General features: G+C 35.3%; 1 protein-coding gene across 3 annotated transcripts in view; it reads left to right on the top strand.

The window, feature by feature from the left end:
• The window catches only part of C9 (complement C9), a 64,556-nt gene extending 51,051 nt beyond the window's left edge, over positions 1–13,505 (top strand). For all 3 annotated transcript variants that reach the window (XM_010607763.2, XM_010607764.3, XM_010607762.3), the window contains 2 exons: positions 10,896–11,128; positions 13,174–13,505. In XM_010607763.2, the coding sequence (XP_010606065.1) occupies positions 10,896–11,123 (228 nt within the window). In that variant the 3' untranslated portion in view covers positions 11,124–11,128; positions 13,174–13,505. The remainder of the gene's footprint in view (positions 1–10,895; positions 11,129–13,173) is intronic.
• The last annotated feature ends 6,871 nt before the right edge of the window (positions 13,506–20,376 follow it).

Raw genomic sequence — 20,376 nt, 5'->3', positions numbered from 1 at the left:
GTGTGCTGTCAGACAGCCTCAGCTGGGTTCCTGACTCTGTTGTTCACTAAATGTTTAATGTTTCTAACTTCTTTGAAACTAAATTCTCTAGACATTAATTTTTTTTTTCTGAGAAGATTGCTGGTATAGCGCCTAGAGCACAGACCAGAACAAAATAGGCTCCCAAGAATCATCAGTTTCCTTCTGTCTGTCCTTGATTGCTTCTTGCACTGGCAACACACAACCGCTTTCAACACAGGAGAATCTTACTTATTGAGTCTTTAAAAAAAATCATTGTTATAATTATTAGCATTATTAATTATATCAATAAATGGATTTCACTGCCGTATTTCCAGGCCCTGCTTGTCTCTGTTCTTTATTAAGTCTCTATGAGAGGAATGTTCATAAAGAGTTCAGGAAAATGAGAACAAGGGTGAACAGTCCTTATGATCAGAGATTTCTTTCCTTTTCCTATCTTGACTGTAATAGTCCTCAAGTTAGAAAACCTTTCAGGGTTCATAATCCTCTGTTTATTCCTAAAGGGGAGTGTTATAATTGTAAAGATGTAAATGTTGTTTAGCTTCATCCCTTTCCCTCCAAACTAACTAAAGAGGGTGTGTGTTTTCCTTCTTCGATTCCTGATATTATTAGGAGTGTGTTGTCTAGTTCATTTTATAGCTTTCAATTTAGCCTGTATGTTTCACAATTTCCTTTGCTTTGGTCAAATTTATCTTTGTTTACCACTTCAGTTTGATTGTTTTGAGTTACAGAAGTGCTGGCACTAGATGGTAGAAATTTTTATTTTCTCAATCTATTTTATTGTCTTTATTTTTTTCCTCATTGAATTTATTGGTGTTTTTTAAGTACCCAGTAAAATTACATTCATCATTGGGCTTTTGTACTTTTACATGACAGGTCTTGGTTTTCATTTTTTCCCCATACCTCTGCCCTCCCTTCACCCCCACCCCTGCCTTCCCTATTTACAAAAACTTTTTTCCATTTTTTCATTTTCTCATATTTTTTCTTTTTCCTTACTTCTTTTCCCCTACCCTTCCCACTTCCCCTACACATTTAGTCCTTTTCTTCCTATTTCAAATTGTCAGTTATACCATTTGGATCTTATTTACACTTTTAGTTTTTCACACCAGAGAAACTATTTGGTATTTACACATGTGTGACTTATTTTTCATTTAAGAGTACAGCTTCAGTATGCATCCATTTTCATATGAATGACTCTAATTTCTCATTCTTTATGGCTGAATAGTATTCCATTTTATAGAAAAACCGCATCTTATTTTATTGTCTTTAAAGTGATGTAATTAAAAAGATTCAATGAAAAAAAGAGTGGGTAAAGCTACCCAAAATATCTCATTTATGTGAAGAAAGAACTAAGAAATTTCAAAATTGTAATTAATTCTCCCATTAGGTTATAGAAATACCACCATTTACAAATGTGAAAATGTATCTATAAATCTTCAAATAATGTTTTCCCCAAAATAGGACAGGGAGAGAGAAAAACCTGGCCAAATTAACATGTTTATATATGAAAATAAAATCAGAAGAAGTCTTTATTATTTTATTGTTTAAAAGTTTATTTAAATTCATTATCTTGAGATAAGTACAATAAATCTATACTGGAAGATTTTAAGTAAAAATAGACTCAGGTGACCCAGGTGAAGATTTACATCAGTCAGACCTTTAAAATGGATTATTGTGTCATCTCTACAAAGAAAGTCCAACTGTTCTTATAGAGTGCATCCAAAATTGCTCTCTGAGATCACAATAACACTCCACCATGTTCTAGAGGTGATTTTTAAAGATTCAAAGAGTTCTCTCAACTAAATCAGCATAGTTCTGCCAGCCAAACACAGAATATAGTTTATTGCATGTGTAGGGCCAACTGTCCTTCAGAGTCTTAGAAGAGTTGAGTGGACATTAATTATAAACCATCTGGACAAGATTTTTTCTTTATAAATTGAAAGCCTGGTTTTTTCATATGAATGGTCTAAGACACTGGTGACTTTAGTTAGTGCTTCATAGATCACTTTTTAAATGGATCTTTTTGTAGAGAAGTTTCAGAAAACAGAAAATGATGGGGATTTGTATTGACTTTGTGTGACCTTTAAATCCCTGGAGAGACAGGAGATTCAGTTTAGTTCAACCTTGAAATAGATTCCAATTCAGTTTGCTTACATAACTCCAATAAAAGTGGTTTTTTTCGATTGTCATCTGGTTACCATTTCTAATCTATAATCACTAATTTTTTTTTTTTTTTTTTTTGGTTAAGTTGAGGCATTCTATTGTCTACCCATGAAATTTTCAAACACTAAGTATAGGATCCTCTTGATATTTAAATCAATAGCCTTTATATTTAACTATTTAAAGAGTTGATACAGTTTCATCTGTCCCCTCTAGAATATTCATTGTTTTATATTTAATCCTTTCTCAAATTAAATCAGTGATCTTGCGTGTCTATCTTGCTGTTTATCTCGAAGGAAAGCCTAGGAAATTCATTCTAAATGAAAGACTGTAAATACTGACATTTTTCTAAGTAAAACATTTGATGATAATTGAAGAAGGAAATAGAGATCGGTAGGTAGCCAGCATCTGTAATTGCGGCAGTACTCTTTCAATTTCCCTGTGTCTTGGTCCATTCCAAGAATTTTTTCTTGACCTCTTTTGTGCAGAGGGCGTAGACTGGTTTGTTTTTTCTGTACTTAGATTTGTCACAATCTTCACCTGTCACAAAATTCTATTCTATTGCTAGTTTGTCTGCATATAACACAAATGTTTTGCATTTTATAACACAATAGCTAAACTTTAGTTTTCTTCTTTAAACTACTGCTACAGATTAGTTAAGAAAATGTCAGCTGAGAGAAACTATGTTCACTAAAGATTGCCTGAAAGATATAACATTTAAGATTTCCTCTAGAACAATACCAAGATCAGTAGAACTATGTATGATAAAGTGTATTGCTTCCTGTGAAGTTTTGTTTTGGCCTTGCCTTGTAAGAAACAAAATTATGTAAACACTGCATTATTTTCTGAAACAATGTTACATAATATATTATTTCTTTATTAAGAACTCAAAGAAATGCTACATTTTCATCTCATTTTGTGTCTCTTGGAAATCGGGTAGTTTTTCTTATATGCCTGGGATCATTAAATTCAGTTTGTCTTAATGGGCTAGAAAAACATAGCCAAATTTTCAGTCCACCTGGTGCAAATGGATGATTTTTCCTGGTATGAATTTTGTTCACATGGGATGCTTTTACCTCCATCTCTCCTTTTCTGTTCTCTGTTCTTTCTCCCCACCACTTCACTCAGCTCCTCTTATCTGGGTATACAATAAGCTACATTATTAGCTCTTTCTAGAGTACCATGAGGTAGTAAATAATGAATCAATTACCCTATTATTTTTGCTATTATTAGAATAGCAAATTGGTAATTCTTAATAAATATGCCTCAGATGTTTAAAGCCATCAGTATTTTAAAGGGTTCTAGCACAAATCCTGTGTTATAGTTGTCAAAAGTTATAATGACATGGTACAAATCATTTTGAATTCTCTAGGGAGAAAAGTTACACTCATTTCATCAAAACTACATTTGAAGGACCAGGGATTTAGCTCAATGGTTCTGCCATCTGCTTTGCCAGCACAAGGTCCTGAGTTCAATCCCTGGTACCCCCCCACCCAAGAAAAACTACATTTGGAATATATAGTTTAATATTTGGGTGCCTAAAAGAAATCTAAATGTACTTACTCTTAAAATATATTGTCAATTTATTTGTATTTTAACATATTTTATGATAGATTATGTCCACTGCAAATATACCTATAAATGGTAAAAGAAGAATTAGTTGGTAGAGGAAAAAATTGGAACATTTTTCTTAGTAAAAGGTCGTTTCATCACAAAAAAAGATGTTGATTTGCAGAAAAACGTCAAGAAGTACATTTTAATTCTCTTTTGTCTGCTTGTGCAATTCTTACTCTAGGGTTTGAGGATTTCTGAAACTATTTCCATTGCATGTCCTTCATCTTTATCTCTTTGAACACTGTTTATATGTTTTATCCAAATTGTGCTTCCTCCATGACCCTCTATTCCTGTATCAGGTTATCTGGCCTTGAATTTCCTTTGAAGGGTAAAACAAGATAATTTCTTTTCTCAAAAAATCAAAATAACTCTACCACATGCTTGTGTTGTTGGAGCCAACATGGCAATGATGGTAAGAGGCTGTTTTCTTCCAAATAAATATTACAGTTGAAATCTGAATCTTGTGTACTGATTCATGAAAGACTACACTAGTAGACAATTGTGTTGATGTTTTAGAAGTTCTGGATATGTTCTGGATATTAGCTTATTCCAACTAAAATGTGTTGTGCATACTTTCTCCTGTTTGTGGATTTTCAGTCTTTTAATGGTATTTCTTTCCATAACAGATATTCTTTTTATCTTTTAAAAAAATAATTTTAGACTTGACAGTAAAGTTACACAGATAGTATAGACAGTAATATTGCAAAACTAGTGCAGAGAATTCATATATACCCTTTACCCAACAGTCTCTAGTATTAATTGCATAACCACAGTAAAATTATCAAAATCAGATAATTTAGTTAGCTAAACAACAGACCACTCAAATAACAAGTTTCCCCCTTAATCTTTTTTCTACACCAAATCCAATCCAGGGTGCCACATAGTTCTTATGTCTCCATAGTCCCCTCCCATCTGTCATGGCTCCTCAGACTTTCCTTCCCTTTTATGGACTTGACCGTTTTGATGAGGACTGGTCAATTATTGTGTCAAGTGTTCCTCAATTTAGATTTAAAGTCAATGTGACCATGCTTTTCTTGGCAAGCCCGAAATGACGATATGTTCTTATCTAGTTCATTTATCATTGGTTATCATGTTCATGCTATTTTATCTCAATGTAGTTAACTGGGTCTTTCTATCCATTTCAGTTTTTTATGTCCCCTTAAGTCTCTCCCTAGCTCAAGGTTTGAAGATACTCAGCTATATCTATATATTATCTTCCAGAAGTTTTAATATACTGTTTTTACCTTTAGATTTACAATCAACCTAGAGGGTTTTTTGTTTGTTTGCTTTTGTTTTGCTATTTACTTTGATTGTTGCTTGCTTGGTCTGTCTATAGTTTGTTTACAAGGTGTGATAAAAATATACAATGAATTTTTACATTTAAAAATTAGTATAATAAATTTAATACAGTAAAATATTCTTACAGTGCAAGACACGATAGCTTAATTTCCTTCAAAGTACTCCTCCTTACTTTGAAGACACTTATCCCATGGTTGTTGCCACTTTCCGACGCAGTTCTGGAAGTCCTCTTTCCTAAGAGTCCTTACGAGTTTTGATAAAAAGTATAGTGAATGTGAAGGCTGACATTCAGTGGAAATGAGGCAGGCTCCTAGAAATATAATGGTGTGACCTCTGCCATTTCATTCACTAGATCTGGCACCGAGTGACTTCTGGCCCTTCCCCGAAGTTGAAATGATCATGAAAAGTAAACATTTTCAACTGATTGAGAACACTGAGGCAGCCATGACAGAACAGCTAATGACACTAAGGAAAGAAGGCTTCCAGAACTGCTTCGGAAAGTGTCAAAAAACAATCAGCTGAGTGTGTTCAAAGTGCATGGTAGTCTTTTTAGGAACATTAACGGCAATGTGCCTTTTTTTCTAAAACTTAGACATTCAAAAAAAAAAAACTTAGATATTCACTAAATTTTTATCACACCTTAAAAAAAAGAAAGAAAATTAAGGGCCGTTGCCTGCCTCGAAAGTGCAAGATCCCAAATTTGATCCTCAGTATCAAAAAATAGTAAAATAAAATAATATAAAATCTATCACAACTTGTAAGTTATAAGCCTGTTTTTAGATTTTTTTCTATATTTTCTATATTCATTATCCTAGAACAAAGTTATGAGAAAGGTGTTCCTTTTTCCTGTCTTTGCTGAACAACCCTTGTCCTATGTCAATTTCCACATGTAAATAAGACTAGTTTCAGAGGCTCTGCAGTTATTACCACACTGCCTTAGGTTCTATAATTTTATGTCTTTTTTGGTGGGGGGGACCAGGGATCAAACTCAGGTCTTTGTGCTTGCAAGGCAGGCACCAGAACCACTGAGCTGAATCTCGCCCTATAATTTTATAAGTCTTGAGATCCAGAAAAAGAAGGCATTTCATCTTCAGAAGGTCTTGGCAATTTTATATTCTGGCAATTTCAACAAATAATAAAGGTACTCAAATCTTGATTGAGATCATCCTGAGTCTATAAATCAAATTGGCAACAGGTAACATTTTAATTATGTTCATGTATACTGAATACCTCTCCATTTATTCAGCCTTCTTGATTTCTCCTTACTCTTCATCTACACTTAGTATTGTCACTCTTTTTATTGATTTGTTAAGCCTTTCTAGTAGGCTACATTGGCATTTCTCTCGTTACTAGTGGGTACCATTTGGGAAATGTATTGGGCATTTGAATAAGCAAAGGGCATCTATGAATATTATTATTATTATTATATTATTATTATAGCCAATATTATATTTAGGAGTAAAATATTGAATGTTTTCTCACTTAGATCAGAAATAAAGATATCCACTTTCATTATTTCCGTTTAACATTGATCTTAAAGTTTTAGCCACTACAATAAAACAAGAAAAACAACTAAAAATGCATGAGGATTGCAAAGGAAGAAGAAAAACTATCTCTGTGCCTAGGATATATTTACACAGAAAATCCTAAGAAATTTGTAAAACTCACCTTACTTTTGTGAATTTATTTCTCTTTATGCTTGTATATAGGTTTTTGCTTTACATATTCTAAAGCTCATTACTAAATATATACAAATTTAGAATTATTATTTCTTCCTCATAAATTGCAGTGTCTCTGTACTTCTTCTGATTTTTATCTTGATAGATACGGAGTTCACCAGGTATCTCCTTGTTGATGTACATATGCTATAGAGGCACCTTTCCTTCTCTATTTTCTATCTTTCATTGTCCTCAAGTTTTAGTTATGCTTTAAAAAATCATATATGTTGGTCATTCTTGTTTTAAGTAAATAGTTGCTAGGCACCTAGGGTAGTGCTTAAGCTACCTCAATGAATACAACAAAATAAAGCTTTACCCTTAGCAGCCTTTTCAAAATCACAAATTAAGTAGGTAAAATGTAAATGACACCTTAGTGTACATTTCCCAAGACATCAGTCTTCTTCAGAAATATAGTTAGTAATATAATATTGTACTATTTTATATTGTATGATATTTTATATCATTGTTGAAGTTTGGGCCTATTTTATTGTGATTGGATATTTTATATGGATATCATTTACATATGGTAAATTCATCATTTATCTATTTCTAAAGAGTGGTACTGGTGATTGAACCTGGGACTTTTGCACTGAACTACATCTTCAACCCTTTTTTGCTAAGTCGCCCAGGTTGGGCTTGAGTTTGCAGTCCTACATCAGCCTCCCAGAGGTGGGTCACCACACCCAACTAAATCTTTTTCTTTTAATTAATTATTTTTAGTTTTTTTGTTTGGTTTGGTTTGGGTTTTTTTTGTTTGTTTGTTTGAGACAGGGTCTCACTATGTAGTGGAGACCGCCCTGGAACTCACTGTGTAGACCAGGCTGGTCTCAAACTCACAGAGATCCTTCTGCCTCAGCCTCCTGAGTGCTGGGATTACAGGCATGCACCACCATGTCCGGCTTAATTCTTTTTTAGTTTTAACAAGCACATACAGTCATCAATCCACCCCCCGAATCACCATTACCACACAAATAGTTCTTTCATGTTCACACTTAGTCTTTTTCTCTCTCTGTCCCCCACTTTTAGGAGAACATTGTCCTATTTTCTGTCCCAATAATTTTGTCTTTTCATGAATGCCGTATAAATATAATCATGATATTTTGAGTTTAGCTTCTTTCACCAAGCAGCACAGATTTCAGATTCTTTCACATTGTCACAGACATGAGTAGTTCATTCCTTTTTTAATACTAAATAATATTTCACTGTATATATTCCATGGTGCACGTTAAACAGATTTTTTTTTTCCTACTCATCTGTTGAAGTACGTCTGAATTGCTTCTAGTCATGTTTTTGGGGAGGAAGGCTGTTTATGACTAAAACCATTATAAATATTTGACTACAGGATTTTGTAAGAACATGTTTCTCATTTCTCTGAAAGAAGATTGTTTTGTCATATGGTAACTATATTTATACAAGTTCGTGTTAGAAATTATCAAATTTTTTTCTACAGTAGTTGCATTCCCACCAGAAATATATGAGAATTTCATACCTTAGATAATCATATCTTTTGAAATAGTTTATCTATTCCCTTTTTTGGTTCTTTGTTTTTCATTCCTTTTTCTTGCCTTACTGGATTGCCTAGGATCTCCAGTATGGTGTTAAATAGGAGCGGTAAGAGCAAAAATTTTTCTTACATTCTTATTTCTAGGAGGAAAGCATTTTACCCCCCCCCTTTGTTTTTTGGTCAACTTTTAGTACTGTAAAGATAGTGCCTCACTGTTTTCTGACTTGTAGTTTATGGATGAGTAGTTATTCTATGAGGCTTACTTTTTGCAAGTAGCATTTCCTTCCACGACAGCATAATGATAGTTTGTAGCCTTTAAGATTCTTTTTAATCTTCAGTTTTCAGCAGTTTGAGTGTGATGTGCATGAATGTGTCATCATCATCACCATCATCCTCATTATTATTACTCTGCTTGAAGTTCGCTGAAGTTCTAGAATCTATACTTTGATATATTTAATTACTTTTGAAAGATTCCTGGCTACTATCTCTTTAGCTATTTCTTCTGCCACATTTATATTCTCTCTCTCTCTCTCTCTCTCTCTCTCTCTCTCTCTCTCTCCTCTTACCTTTTTCTCTGGGATTCCAATAATAGACTCTTTAGTATTGCCCGACAGGTCTTAGATGTTCTATTCTGGGTTTATCAATCTTCTATCCTTCTGTTTGCGTAATTCCTGCCCCCCTTTTGTCAACCTTACTGACTCTCCCTTTGGCCTTGTTGTCTAATGGTGAACCACTCATCTTTTTTACCATGCTTTTTGTATCTTTCATTTCCATTTGATCCTTTCTGTAGTGTTATTGCATCTACTAAAGTCAAAATGTCAGCATATATCAAAATAATAGGGAATTTTGCTAAACTGTTTTTACGATTTTTCCCCATTATCTTTGTGTTTTAGCAATTTGATATAACTAGATATAAAAAATTAACCTTTGATTTTATTCATATGTTATCTTGATATATTTTACTAAGTATGGGATATTCTTAGTCACAGTCCTTCAATAGTCCTTCAAATATTGCTTCTTGAATAGTCTCTCCTTTGTTCTTTGGAGACTCAGTTTACTTTGACCACTATTTCCCTATACCTCTTCTAATAACTTCTTAAATGATTCATACTCTTGTCTCTGCCTTGATGCTTTCAAACCTCAGGACAACAGTCATTTTCTGAGGAGAAGTCTTCCCAAGCTTCCCTAATTCCATTGTAGCAACTGTATGTCATACCGCAAGAACTTGAGTGTACAAAGTGAGTCATTTTACTTAATTTTCTTTAAGTCATTCGTAAATTTGACTTTGAGATCTTTACTCCCCATGCTATTGAGAATAATACATCCTTCTTTCATTTGTTGTATGAGGCTCAGGAAATTGGTATAAAAATCTGTTACTTAGCTTGGTACCCAACTCTGATACATCTGTCAAGGAGATGGGGATGCTGTGGTCACTCTGATGACCTCATTGTACAAGCTCACATTTTTACTTGAAGGCAGAAGATTCCCAGCCCTCCATTCCAGGCTTGTGCTTGGGAATCAGGCAAGATGGGATCCCCCTGTTCCTTCATGTACAGATCCTGTTACCTGCTGAAACAGCTGCTAGAGGTCTATCTTATGTATGGACCACTGTTCGCTTCTTAGTCTCCAGCATACTTCTCACAGTTCTTCCCTCAGCAAAAAAATTCTGAATGAATTCAGGCTTTTAGAGAAAAGAATCCAGACAGAACTTGCCTCTGAGGTATTCTGGATTTGGCCTTGCATACAAACCATTTTGAGGCAAGAGAAAACAAGCAAATGCCTATCTTCTGAAAGAGGGGATGAGAGAAGAAGACAACAAAAGCAATTCAGGTGTTGATATATCAGTAAATTGTCCAGCCAAAGCTTACATCCCTTGCTAGTTCATTTTAAGATACATATTCCTGTCCTTTAAAGCACCTATCACAATTTCCATTTTAATTTATTGTAGTCTTATACTGTGAATCAATCTTCTGACTTCCAAAATGTAACTTCCCTGATAGCACACACAACTATTTTTTTTTCTTTTTCTTTTTCTTTTTTTTTTTTAATGGTATCAGGGATTGAACAATGGTCCTTGCTCTTGTGAGGCAGGCAGCAGAACCACTGAGCTAAATCCCCAGCCCCCCCTTTCTTTTAACACACAGCTAGTTTTGATTACTAATATGGTTTTAAAAGCTAACATCATATCTGGAAATTATAAACATTCATAAGCCTCTGTTTAATTAAAAGTGAAACATTAAGTAAAGAATATTTCAAATGGGAAGAAAGGAGCTAAAGGTGTAGGGAAGGTGGGATGGGTAGGGGAAGGGTAATAAGGGAAAAGAAAAAAATGTGAGATAATGAAAAGATGGAAATAAAGTGTTTGTAGATAGGGAGGGGAGGAGGGGGTGAAGGGAGGGCTGAGGTAAGGGGAAAAAATGAGAATCAAGACTTGTCATGTAGAGGTACAAGATCCCAACAATGAATGTAACTCTATTGTATCCCTGAAATGTACCAATAAACTCATTAAAGCTGAAAAAAAAGAGAATATTTCACAAGCTCATCAGTAGAATAAAAAATTGCGATGTTTTGCTGTCCTGCAGTTGGCTCCTATATATAATCTGGTTCCTGTGAAAATGAAAGATTCACACCTTAAGAAACAAAATTTGGAAAGAGCCATTAACGACTATGTCAATGAATTCAGTGTAGAAAAATGCCATCCCTGCCAGAATGGAGGCACTGTGGTTCTGCTGGATGGGCAGTGTCTGTGTTCCTGCCCATTCCAATTTGATGGAATGGCCTGTGAAGTCAGTAAGAAGAAAATACCCTAATTAAGGTAAGGATGGTTTGTTTTAATGTTACTGAAGACAAAAATATTCACTTTGTGAAACATGTCAGACTCAAAGGTTAAATATCACATGGTTCTTCTTATATGAGAAAAGCATAATATGTATTTATAAGTAAATGGGAAATAGAAGACAAAAGGAAGTAGGGAGAAGTTGAAATAATTCCCTAAATACCTATTCTGCTGTATCAAAAATATTTTAATATATATGCTAATTCGTTTCAGTTGCACTATTAGTTTCTCCTACTACATCGAGAAGTTCTGTGCTATTATCTGTTTGTTTCTTCTTTGTAAGAGAGAATCTTTTTGTATCTGAGTAACTACTTTAAAGATAATAATACAGTGCACTATTATTATTCTCTTATTATTTTATTACAAATTTTGTTTCATATTTTCATAAACTAAAAAAAAAAATCCACTGCCAGGCGCTGCTACATACCTGAAATACTCATATTCTGAAAAAATAAATATTCAGTTTGGGTTATTTAGTTTGAAAACTAGCACTTCATGTGGTATTTTAATATCTTCTCTCTATATATATTTCAAATAACTATAAATACATAATAAAGTTTAAAGACATTTAACAAATATCCACATAGAATTCGACAATCACCATCCAGAATTAACAAGTGGTAAATACGCTTATTTCATATATACTTCACATATGTATTTTTATACTGTGTGTATATATGTGCATGCATATTTATATGCACATAGCCTAGATATGGCATGTATACTACAGAGATATTTTTAAAGAAAAGCAGTGAGTTCAGTAATTGATACCGCACACCCCTAACACAGCCTATTGCCTGTCTTCTCTCCTACTATTTAGATGCAATCATTTTCAATAAAATCAGTTTCATTTGAAGTTATGATATATATCCTTCCAGTCCATATTTGTTCTTGTACTAAATATATATGTACCAATAAAAGTATTTTATATTGTTTTGCATGTTTTGAAATCTTCTGTACATGGTCTTTATGTAGATTTTTCATTTTTAGCTTTACTAGTGCTAAAAAACAAATTCTGTATTGTACATAAAATTAGCTTTCTAGAATAGTATTTTTTTACTTTTTATAAAGTATAATGGGGTTAACTATGTTTCCAACATAAGAGGATACTGCAAATCTTTCATTCCGACACAACTAATTAGAATCCTAGTAAATCAGCAAAATCTTAGTCCAAGGGTTAATAATCATCACAAAATTAGCTGCTAAAATTAACTTTCTACAGCAGTCATAGTTCACATTGTTTGATTGAACCAACACAGATTCTTAGAATGAAATTTCTAAGACAATTACATATAGTTTACTGAAACAGAACTTTAGCCTCAAATTTATCATTCAACTATGGTTTCATCTCTTGAGATTGAAATCCCTAACACATCATCTTTCTTTTTCCATGCTTTACTTATCCTGGGATGATTCCAGCTTTCTCCTCTCTTGGTTAATCCTATTTTGCTCTCCTCCCTTGTCTTTCTACTTGTTTTAGACTAATGTTTCTTAAACTGATGCTTATTATTATTTACCTGCTTAGCTTCTTAAAAAGTTAAAAAGGTAAACACAGAATAAAACATATCTGTCACAAGACAAACCAGAACCTTTTTGGTGGGGCCTGCTTCTGGCACGGTTTGTTTTTGTTTTGGGTTTGTTTTCTTTCTTTCTTTTTAATCCACCAGTTATTCTAAACTACAACCAGGGTAGAAAACCTCTGTCTTGAACCTAGACCAATTAGCATCTCTGATGGGAACTTCTCCAATTTCTGCAGGAATCAGTTCTCTGGTTACACTTCCTGAACACCTTGCTGTCTGCTGTTCCAACGCTCAATATATTAACTTTCCCTTCACAAAATAAATAGCTCCTCTGGTTTGGAGCTGTGCCTTATACATCATTCTGGTCCCAGCACCTAGAAAGTATGGCACGTCTTGGTGCAACAGGATAAGGATATAATCATAGATGGGTGAGTGGACCCAACTCCAAGGCCTATTAATCATTAAGATTTGATTCCTTTTTGTTTGTTTGTTTGTTTTCTCTAGGATTACCAGTCCCTTTCCCTGCTCATAATAAAGTAGAGCTGTTGGTTTCCCTGGACTCATATGGAACAAAAAATTGCCTTGACTTCCACATTTAAAATCCTGCCTCTGGAGATAGTCCTCACTGCCAAGTACAATGCAACATGCTTCATGAAAATCCTGCCAACCTCTGGAGTCTCTTCTCTCTTAGGTCTACAATTCTCCCACCCTCCCATATAATGTTTCCATTCTTTATTTCCTCATGAAGAGTCAGCAGTTAAATATCCCAGCACTGCTTTTTCCCACAGGCAATGCCAATCCCTTGCTAATAAAACAAAATTAAATTAAAAACAAAATGTTGGTTTAAAAGACTTTAAAGTTACTGCCAAACTGCTTTGTGTGATTAATATATTCCTCCAGTTCCATTACCACAAGGCTGTACCATGCAATTTAGTTCTTATTTACATAGTTGTTTGGTTTGGTTATTCATTTGTGTGTGTATACATTCATTTAGCAAATAACTCACTGAACACCTACCACATGCCCAGCATTCTTATTAACCTTAGCTCTCCAATTTAATTCTACGTGTACGAGGAAGAAAATGTCTGCATTTGTAACCAAAAAGTATTAGGTTAAATCTTGTGAAATTGCCTTTATTTTACAAAACAAAACAACCCAACCTCCCCCCAGCAATATCATACACTCAAATTTGATACCTAGTCTTAATACCTACCCACCTACGAAACTTTAAAATTGGCTGTACAGTTGTATTTATTAGATGGCATAATATTTAAGGTCTGAGAATTTTTTGAAAGATATTAGAACTTAAGGAAGGAAGGGTTTGAAATACAAAAGGGGAAATTCAAAATCAAAATAAATAAATGTTTATTTAAATGTCAATAATACATGTGAACTTCATTAATTATTAAACATTTCATGCACTTATGAATAAAAGTTGTTAGTTTTTCTCATTTTGGAGAAACTTTCAAGAATTCATGTGATCGCTGAAGTATTTCAGTAAATAAATCATTCATAGGCAAATAATTTCAGAAGGAAAATTTAAATAATAATTTTCAAGTTTTTGTTTGTTTTTTGTTTTTTGAGACAGAGTCTCACTATGTAGTTCAGACTGACTAGAACTCACTGTGTAGCCCAGGTTGGTCTCAAACTCACAGTAATCCTCCTGCCTGAGCCTCCCAATGCTGGGAATGCAGGGGTGCACCACCACGCCCTGCGGGCATTTTCAAGGTTTTAAACAGCAAACAAAAACATTACTGGATATAGGATGCAATTTAATACGTACATATTAAGTATTATATGGAGACGGCTCAAGAAAAGTCCTCTCCCCATCCCCCAAACATTAAATGAAGCAGAAAGAATGTTGTAGGGTTTTTTTTTTAACATGCACGTAAATACTGAATTCTGACTTAAGCAATCCACTAATGAAACAGTTTTTGACATGGAGCCTTTGGATCAAGGAAGAGGTAGAAGTAATTGCTGAAAATTTCTTCCACCCTTATGAACTGCAAATGTCTAACAAGTAAAGAGCTGAGGTTTGACCAGACCCTGTAAGGGTCAGTTTAGTGATTATCAGAGTGCTTGGTACTGGTAATGGCGGGGACAGTCCAGTCCGTCTGTGAGAACTACACCTCAGCCCTCAGATTGACATGAATGGTTCACTCCAACTTCCTGTCCAGTGGTTTATTCGGCTCAAAATTTTTCCAGCAGGGGGCGCTATTGAGATGCCAGAAGCTGCGCAACAGCAATCAGTCAGCACAATGAACAGTCTCTGGGCCTCAACAGAGGGGAAAAAATCACTAGAAGCTACGAGACGTGACAACTTCTTACATATCCCATGGCTCAGCCTGGATGGCTGTCTGGAGAAAGCAGGTATGGCTGAGTCTGGGCAGATGACGTGCAGTGTACTCGCTCCAACCCCGCATGCTCTCTCAGGGGTGCACCCTCAATTCAAGAAAAGGAACATCGGGGAGCAACAGTCTTCTGGAGCTCAAGAAGTACATTTGAAATCAATAACACCGAACCGCTATCAAAAGGACCCAGAGAAATGCATGGTTTTTCATGCTCCCGAGGGCTTTATGGGCTAAAAAAGCTTCAGAGACTTGCTATGATTTTATAATCCCCTCCTCACCTCCTTTTAAGACAATCTTGCTGTGTAGTTCAAGCTGCCCTTTAACTTACGATATGGCCCAGGCTGGCCTTGAACTCACAGCAGTTGTCCTGCCTCATCTCCTCCGAGGCTCGGTTTACCGGCATGCGCCACCACACCCAGCAATTTTACCATTTTTTGTACTCAAAACTCAGGTCGTCTTATCACAGAGAGTCAACATCTGCCTGTCCACTGATTAGTATCACAGATGTGACTTTACACAGCTGTCTGTCTCCCAAGGCTGACTGCAGCAGGACCAACAATAGCAGCTATGGAGTTTGTCCCCCACAGTTACTCATGAAAACCAATGGAGGATCAAGAAGAGGCTCGGTTAAGTTTATTTTCTAAACAATGAGATGACTTTCACACACACACATAATTCACACCAATCTCTCTGTTTCCCCATCCCTTGCCCTTCCGCCCTGACCCCATGTCTCTTACCCCTCGTCATTCTAAAATCAGCAAAATGATTTAAGAGAAGGGAATGGTGTGGTTACTTAACAACAGACAAATTACTAAACCCTTACCCCTTAACTATGTGCAGGGATAATAAAAATCTCTTTAATGGAATTGTAAGCTGATTCATTGAGATCATTCACAAAATCTTGGCACCTAATAGAAAAGCAACAAATAATATCTGTCATTATTTTCATTGTGCAAGGCTCTTGGTCAAAATCCTTACAAATAAATGTAAATCTAACATTTGTAAATCAGACAGCGAAGAAGATTTGATCTGAATGTTGGGGAAAATGGTATATGACAAAATAGTTTAATGCCTTCCTGTAAATAATTAGTGGGCTCAGTGAGTTTTTTGGTTTTTGTTTTTTGTTTTGTTTGGTTTGGTTGGTTGGTTGGTTTTTTTGGTACCAGGGATTGAACTCAGGACCTTGCACTTGCAAGTCAGGCGGTGGCACCACTGAGCTCATTCCCCAGCCCTGGTTTTGGTTTTTGAGGTGTGTCTTAGTCTGTTTGGCCAGTCCAAGCAACTTAGCAAGACTCCGTCAAAGGAAGAAGGAAGGGGAGATGAAGGAAGGAGGGAAGGAAGGAAATTATATTTTTACCTTCAATTAATTGATAATGGAGAAAGAACAGTATGGTGACCATTTTTCCCTTTATCATCTTCTATAAATCTATAAAATTGCAAAGCCTATCAGTTTATTTTCCACTCTTTCTGACCTAATATTCCTGTCCTCAAGAAAACTGGAAGGAAGGAAGAACTGGAAAGGTTAGAGGAAAAGGAGAGGAAATAAAAGGAAGTGTAGAAAAATCTAGCTTTCTGTGGGACTTCTTCATTCTTCTCCTATTCATTGAAAGGAAAATATCATTAACAAATTGACAGAAGCAATAACCAAGAGGAGTTAATCTCCTTGTCTTAGAAATTCAGTATAATAGGAGAATACGCAGAGACTGAAGAAGTGTGAAGCTGAGAGGAAAATTTCAGGACTCAACAGACCCATAGATCTTTCAGTCCCCAAAGACACAAGGAGAGAGAGGGAGATACAAATTATAGCCAAAGTAGCAAGGGAAAAAAAGCAAGGTAATATGTAGAATTCTTCTATAAGCTGTAACTTTTGTTTCTTTTTTTATTAGTCTACGATTGCAACACATAAAAGTTGCATCCACCTTGAGGAAGTGATACGTATTGAATGTTGATCAAATTTATTCTTTCTTCCTCCTCACCCTTTCCTTTCCCTCCTTCCCTAGATCTCATCTCCAGCTCTGTCTCCCTGCTCCTTATGATCTACCTTTTATTCTGTTCTTTACCTATATTTTGGGGTTCTCATACTAGAGAAACCCTGTGGTAGTTAACCTGCTGTATCTGATTTATCTCACTTAACATTATGGCTTCACCGTGCATTCATTTTCTCACAAATGACTCCAGTTTATCCTTTTAAAGCTGAATAATACTCCATTTTGTATATAAGCTGTGTTTTCTCTATCTAGGCATCCATCAATGGAGACTTTCATAAGTTAGTTATTGTGAATCGTGCTGCTTACTATTAGCAGGGATATGCATGCATTTCTGTAATGTGTGAACTTTGACTCTTTTAGAAAGATAACCAGAAGATCGACAGCTGGCTCGAATTGAATTTTTAGTTTTAGTTTTTTGAGGAATTCCATACAGATTTCCATAGTGGTTGAACTAGTTTATGTTCCCATCAGTGATGTAGAAAGCTTTCTTTTTCATCCCTCAACCTATCCAGTATTGATTGTGTTTTGAGTTCTTGGTTAATAGCCATTCTTACCAGGGTAAAATGAAATCAGTGTTGTTTTGACTTGCATTTCTCTGTTAACCAAAGTTGCTGAACAATTTTTCATGTGAAGCACTTGTGGACTATTTGAACTTCCTCTTTGGATAAGTGTCTCTTCATTTTAATTGCTAATATTTTGAGTAGCTGCAAGATAATTTGATTGGTAAGAGACCCTTAAAGTCTAGATAATTTTTCCATTGTCCTAGCCCAGCAATTCTTTTAGTTCAGTAAGCATTTCTCTGGATTTAAAGGCAACTGTTCACCATCCTTGAGTTTAAATACACTTTATTCATTCTACTGAAACAGTAGGAACTCTCCTTCTACAGAAAGGTGAACTAATTTTTCACTAACATTGATTAGTAACTTATTTCTTCCAGGTCCTTAATATTCTGAAAAAGAGTTAAGACCTTCCTTCCTCAAAAATAGTAAGTACAGGAGTCAGAAGATTCATCTTGTTTTTAGGACAAAAACTGAAAGGAAAAAACCAAACCACACAAGTGCCCGTTTTTTCTTATACACCCTTCTACACCACTCCTGCTCTGCTTTTCTCTTCCTGCTACTTTTCATTTAGCTATTCCATATCTAGCCAAGCAGGAGTCCTAGCATTTTCTTGAATTTCTACAAATCTACCCCCCTGAATTCGAACTGTTCTTTGCTGACACAGTTCAAATGCATGTTGATAAAAAGAGACGCGTTTCTAAAATAATGAGGTTTGAACCTGGAAGTTTGAGGGAGTCATTTAACATTTCTGAATTCTAATTTCATCATCAAAGAGCAGCAGCAAAATGAACATCTCATAACATTGGGCAGTACATTAGCCAGTGATTCTTTAACAAGTTCCCAGAAATAGTGGGTTTCAAAGGCTGTGCACGTGCAGCACTAATATAAAAATCATGTATCACTGTTCTCAGAGTCAGAAAGAACCTGTGAGCCAAAAAATGTGTAACACTTGGTTGTTTTCTTCGGCCTATTTTGGGATTTTAGGATTAGAAGAAGCAGTAATGTAATTAATTCTCATTGGAAGCCAGGCTGGAGGATTTAGCAAGGCACTGTCTCCAAAAAAATAATAATTTTTGGGGTACCATGGATCGAACTCAGGTCCTTGTGCTTGAGAGTCAGGCGTATAATAATGTTTTTTTAAAGGTTATAAATAGAGCTCAGTGGTAGAGCAGTTAGCAGGGACAAGGCCCTGGAGTCCTCAGCAATACCAAAAAAGCAAAAAGAAAAAAAAAAGAAAGTTTCCCTCTCCCATCCAGCACCCAATTTGTACCCAACCACTACTTTTGGTAGGCACTAGAGAGGCAGGCCAGATCTTTTCACCATGGCCTGGTCAAAAATAGTTTTTATAAGACAGATGTATTTAAAAAAAAGAATATATACCCTGTTGTTTGAAAAATTATCACCACTTTTGCTTCTTTGAGGTACTGCTTCCTCCTACGAGCAGGAATAATTTTAGTGCCCGTGTTGTGAAAACATAGCTTTATCTTCTTGATAAGACACCACTGTAATTATTGTCTGTAATCTTTGTTGCACTTCTTGTTTCATCTTCCTACTGAAGAATTTACATATTTAATTGACTTCAAAGGAACATGTATGTAATACCTGACATGTTTTAAAAATAAAGTGATAATGCTCCCTGCAATTAAAAATATATTGGTAATTATTAGTTATACTTGAGGACTGTAGCCATTACCTTTGTCTTAGCCAAAATACATTTCTTAAATATATGTGCTTAAGAAACTGTTAAATTTTTGTAACAATGAAAAATTTCCTTACTCTTCATTCAGATATAAGCACAAATTAAAATGGAATTCAGATGACTGAGTTGAAATTCAAAGTTCTCTTAAAAAGAAACTTGTCCTATTGGCTTCACTGGTTTTTGTTGTTTGGTTTTTTGTTTTGTTTTGTTTTTTTGTTTGTTTTGTTTTGTTTTGTTTTTTGAGACAGAGTCTCACTGTGTAATTGAGACTGACCTGAACTCACTATGTAGCCCAGGCTGGTCTCAAACTCATAGCGATCCTCCTGCCTCAGCCTCCCGAGTGCTAGAATCACAGGCGTGATCCACCATGCCCAGCTCCATTGGCTTCACTGTCAACTGAATAATTGCTAGGTTTCTGCTTATCCTATAATATAAATTCAACTGAATTGTAGAATGAGTAAATCAAGATGATGCTGATATGCAATTATATAATAATGATAAAATAGTGTTCATAAACTCAGCAGTTAACAGTGTAGAAAGTGAGAATTGCTTCAACCTGCAAATTTGGCCTGGGGATTTGTTCCCCATGTGACTAGAATGTCATCTTCTTCCCCTTTTAAGGCATGGACTTTCAAATATGCCTGCACCTTGGAATCACTTGGACAGCTTTAAAAACATAGTTATGCCTGGGTCTGAACACCGAAGATTTTGATTTAATGGGCTGAGGTAACACCCGGAACCCAGGATATTCTTAAAAAACTGTCTCAATTGAGATTAATCCACACTCAGCCTGAGCGCAACTGCTTTCAACCCTAATCTGTACCAGTACTGTGATAAACTCTGTCCCAACAGATAGTAGATAAGAGCCCTTCTAGTTAAGACAAAGAATGCCTCCATGTCAAGGCTTTCTTCTGCATATCTGAAAGCCTCATTTCCATCACGTTGTGATCTTACTCTCTTCCATCTGCTCATTGTCTATTATTTGCCGGAGACAGAAATTTCAAACTCTTGACCATGCCACCCTGGACTCTGGCCAGGCAGTCAACATCCTCTTTATAATGCCTAATGGCTTCACAGGGTATTTAATGGCTGTCTTTCTAACTCTGGAA

The sequence above is a fragment of the Fukomys damarensis genome, unplaced genomic scaffold (genome assembly GCF_012274545.1).
Source record: "Fukomys damarensis isolate Sample0158 unplaced genomic scaffold, DMR_v1.0_HiC HiC_scaffold_1, whole genome shotgun sequence".
In the NCBI taxonomy this organism is placed as follows: Eukaryota; Metazoa; Chordata; class Mammalia; order Rodentia; family Bathyergidae; genus Fukomys; species Fukomys damarensis.
This window is presented reverse-complemented; position numbering and strand designations above follow the sequence as displayed.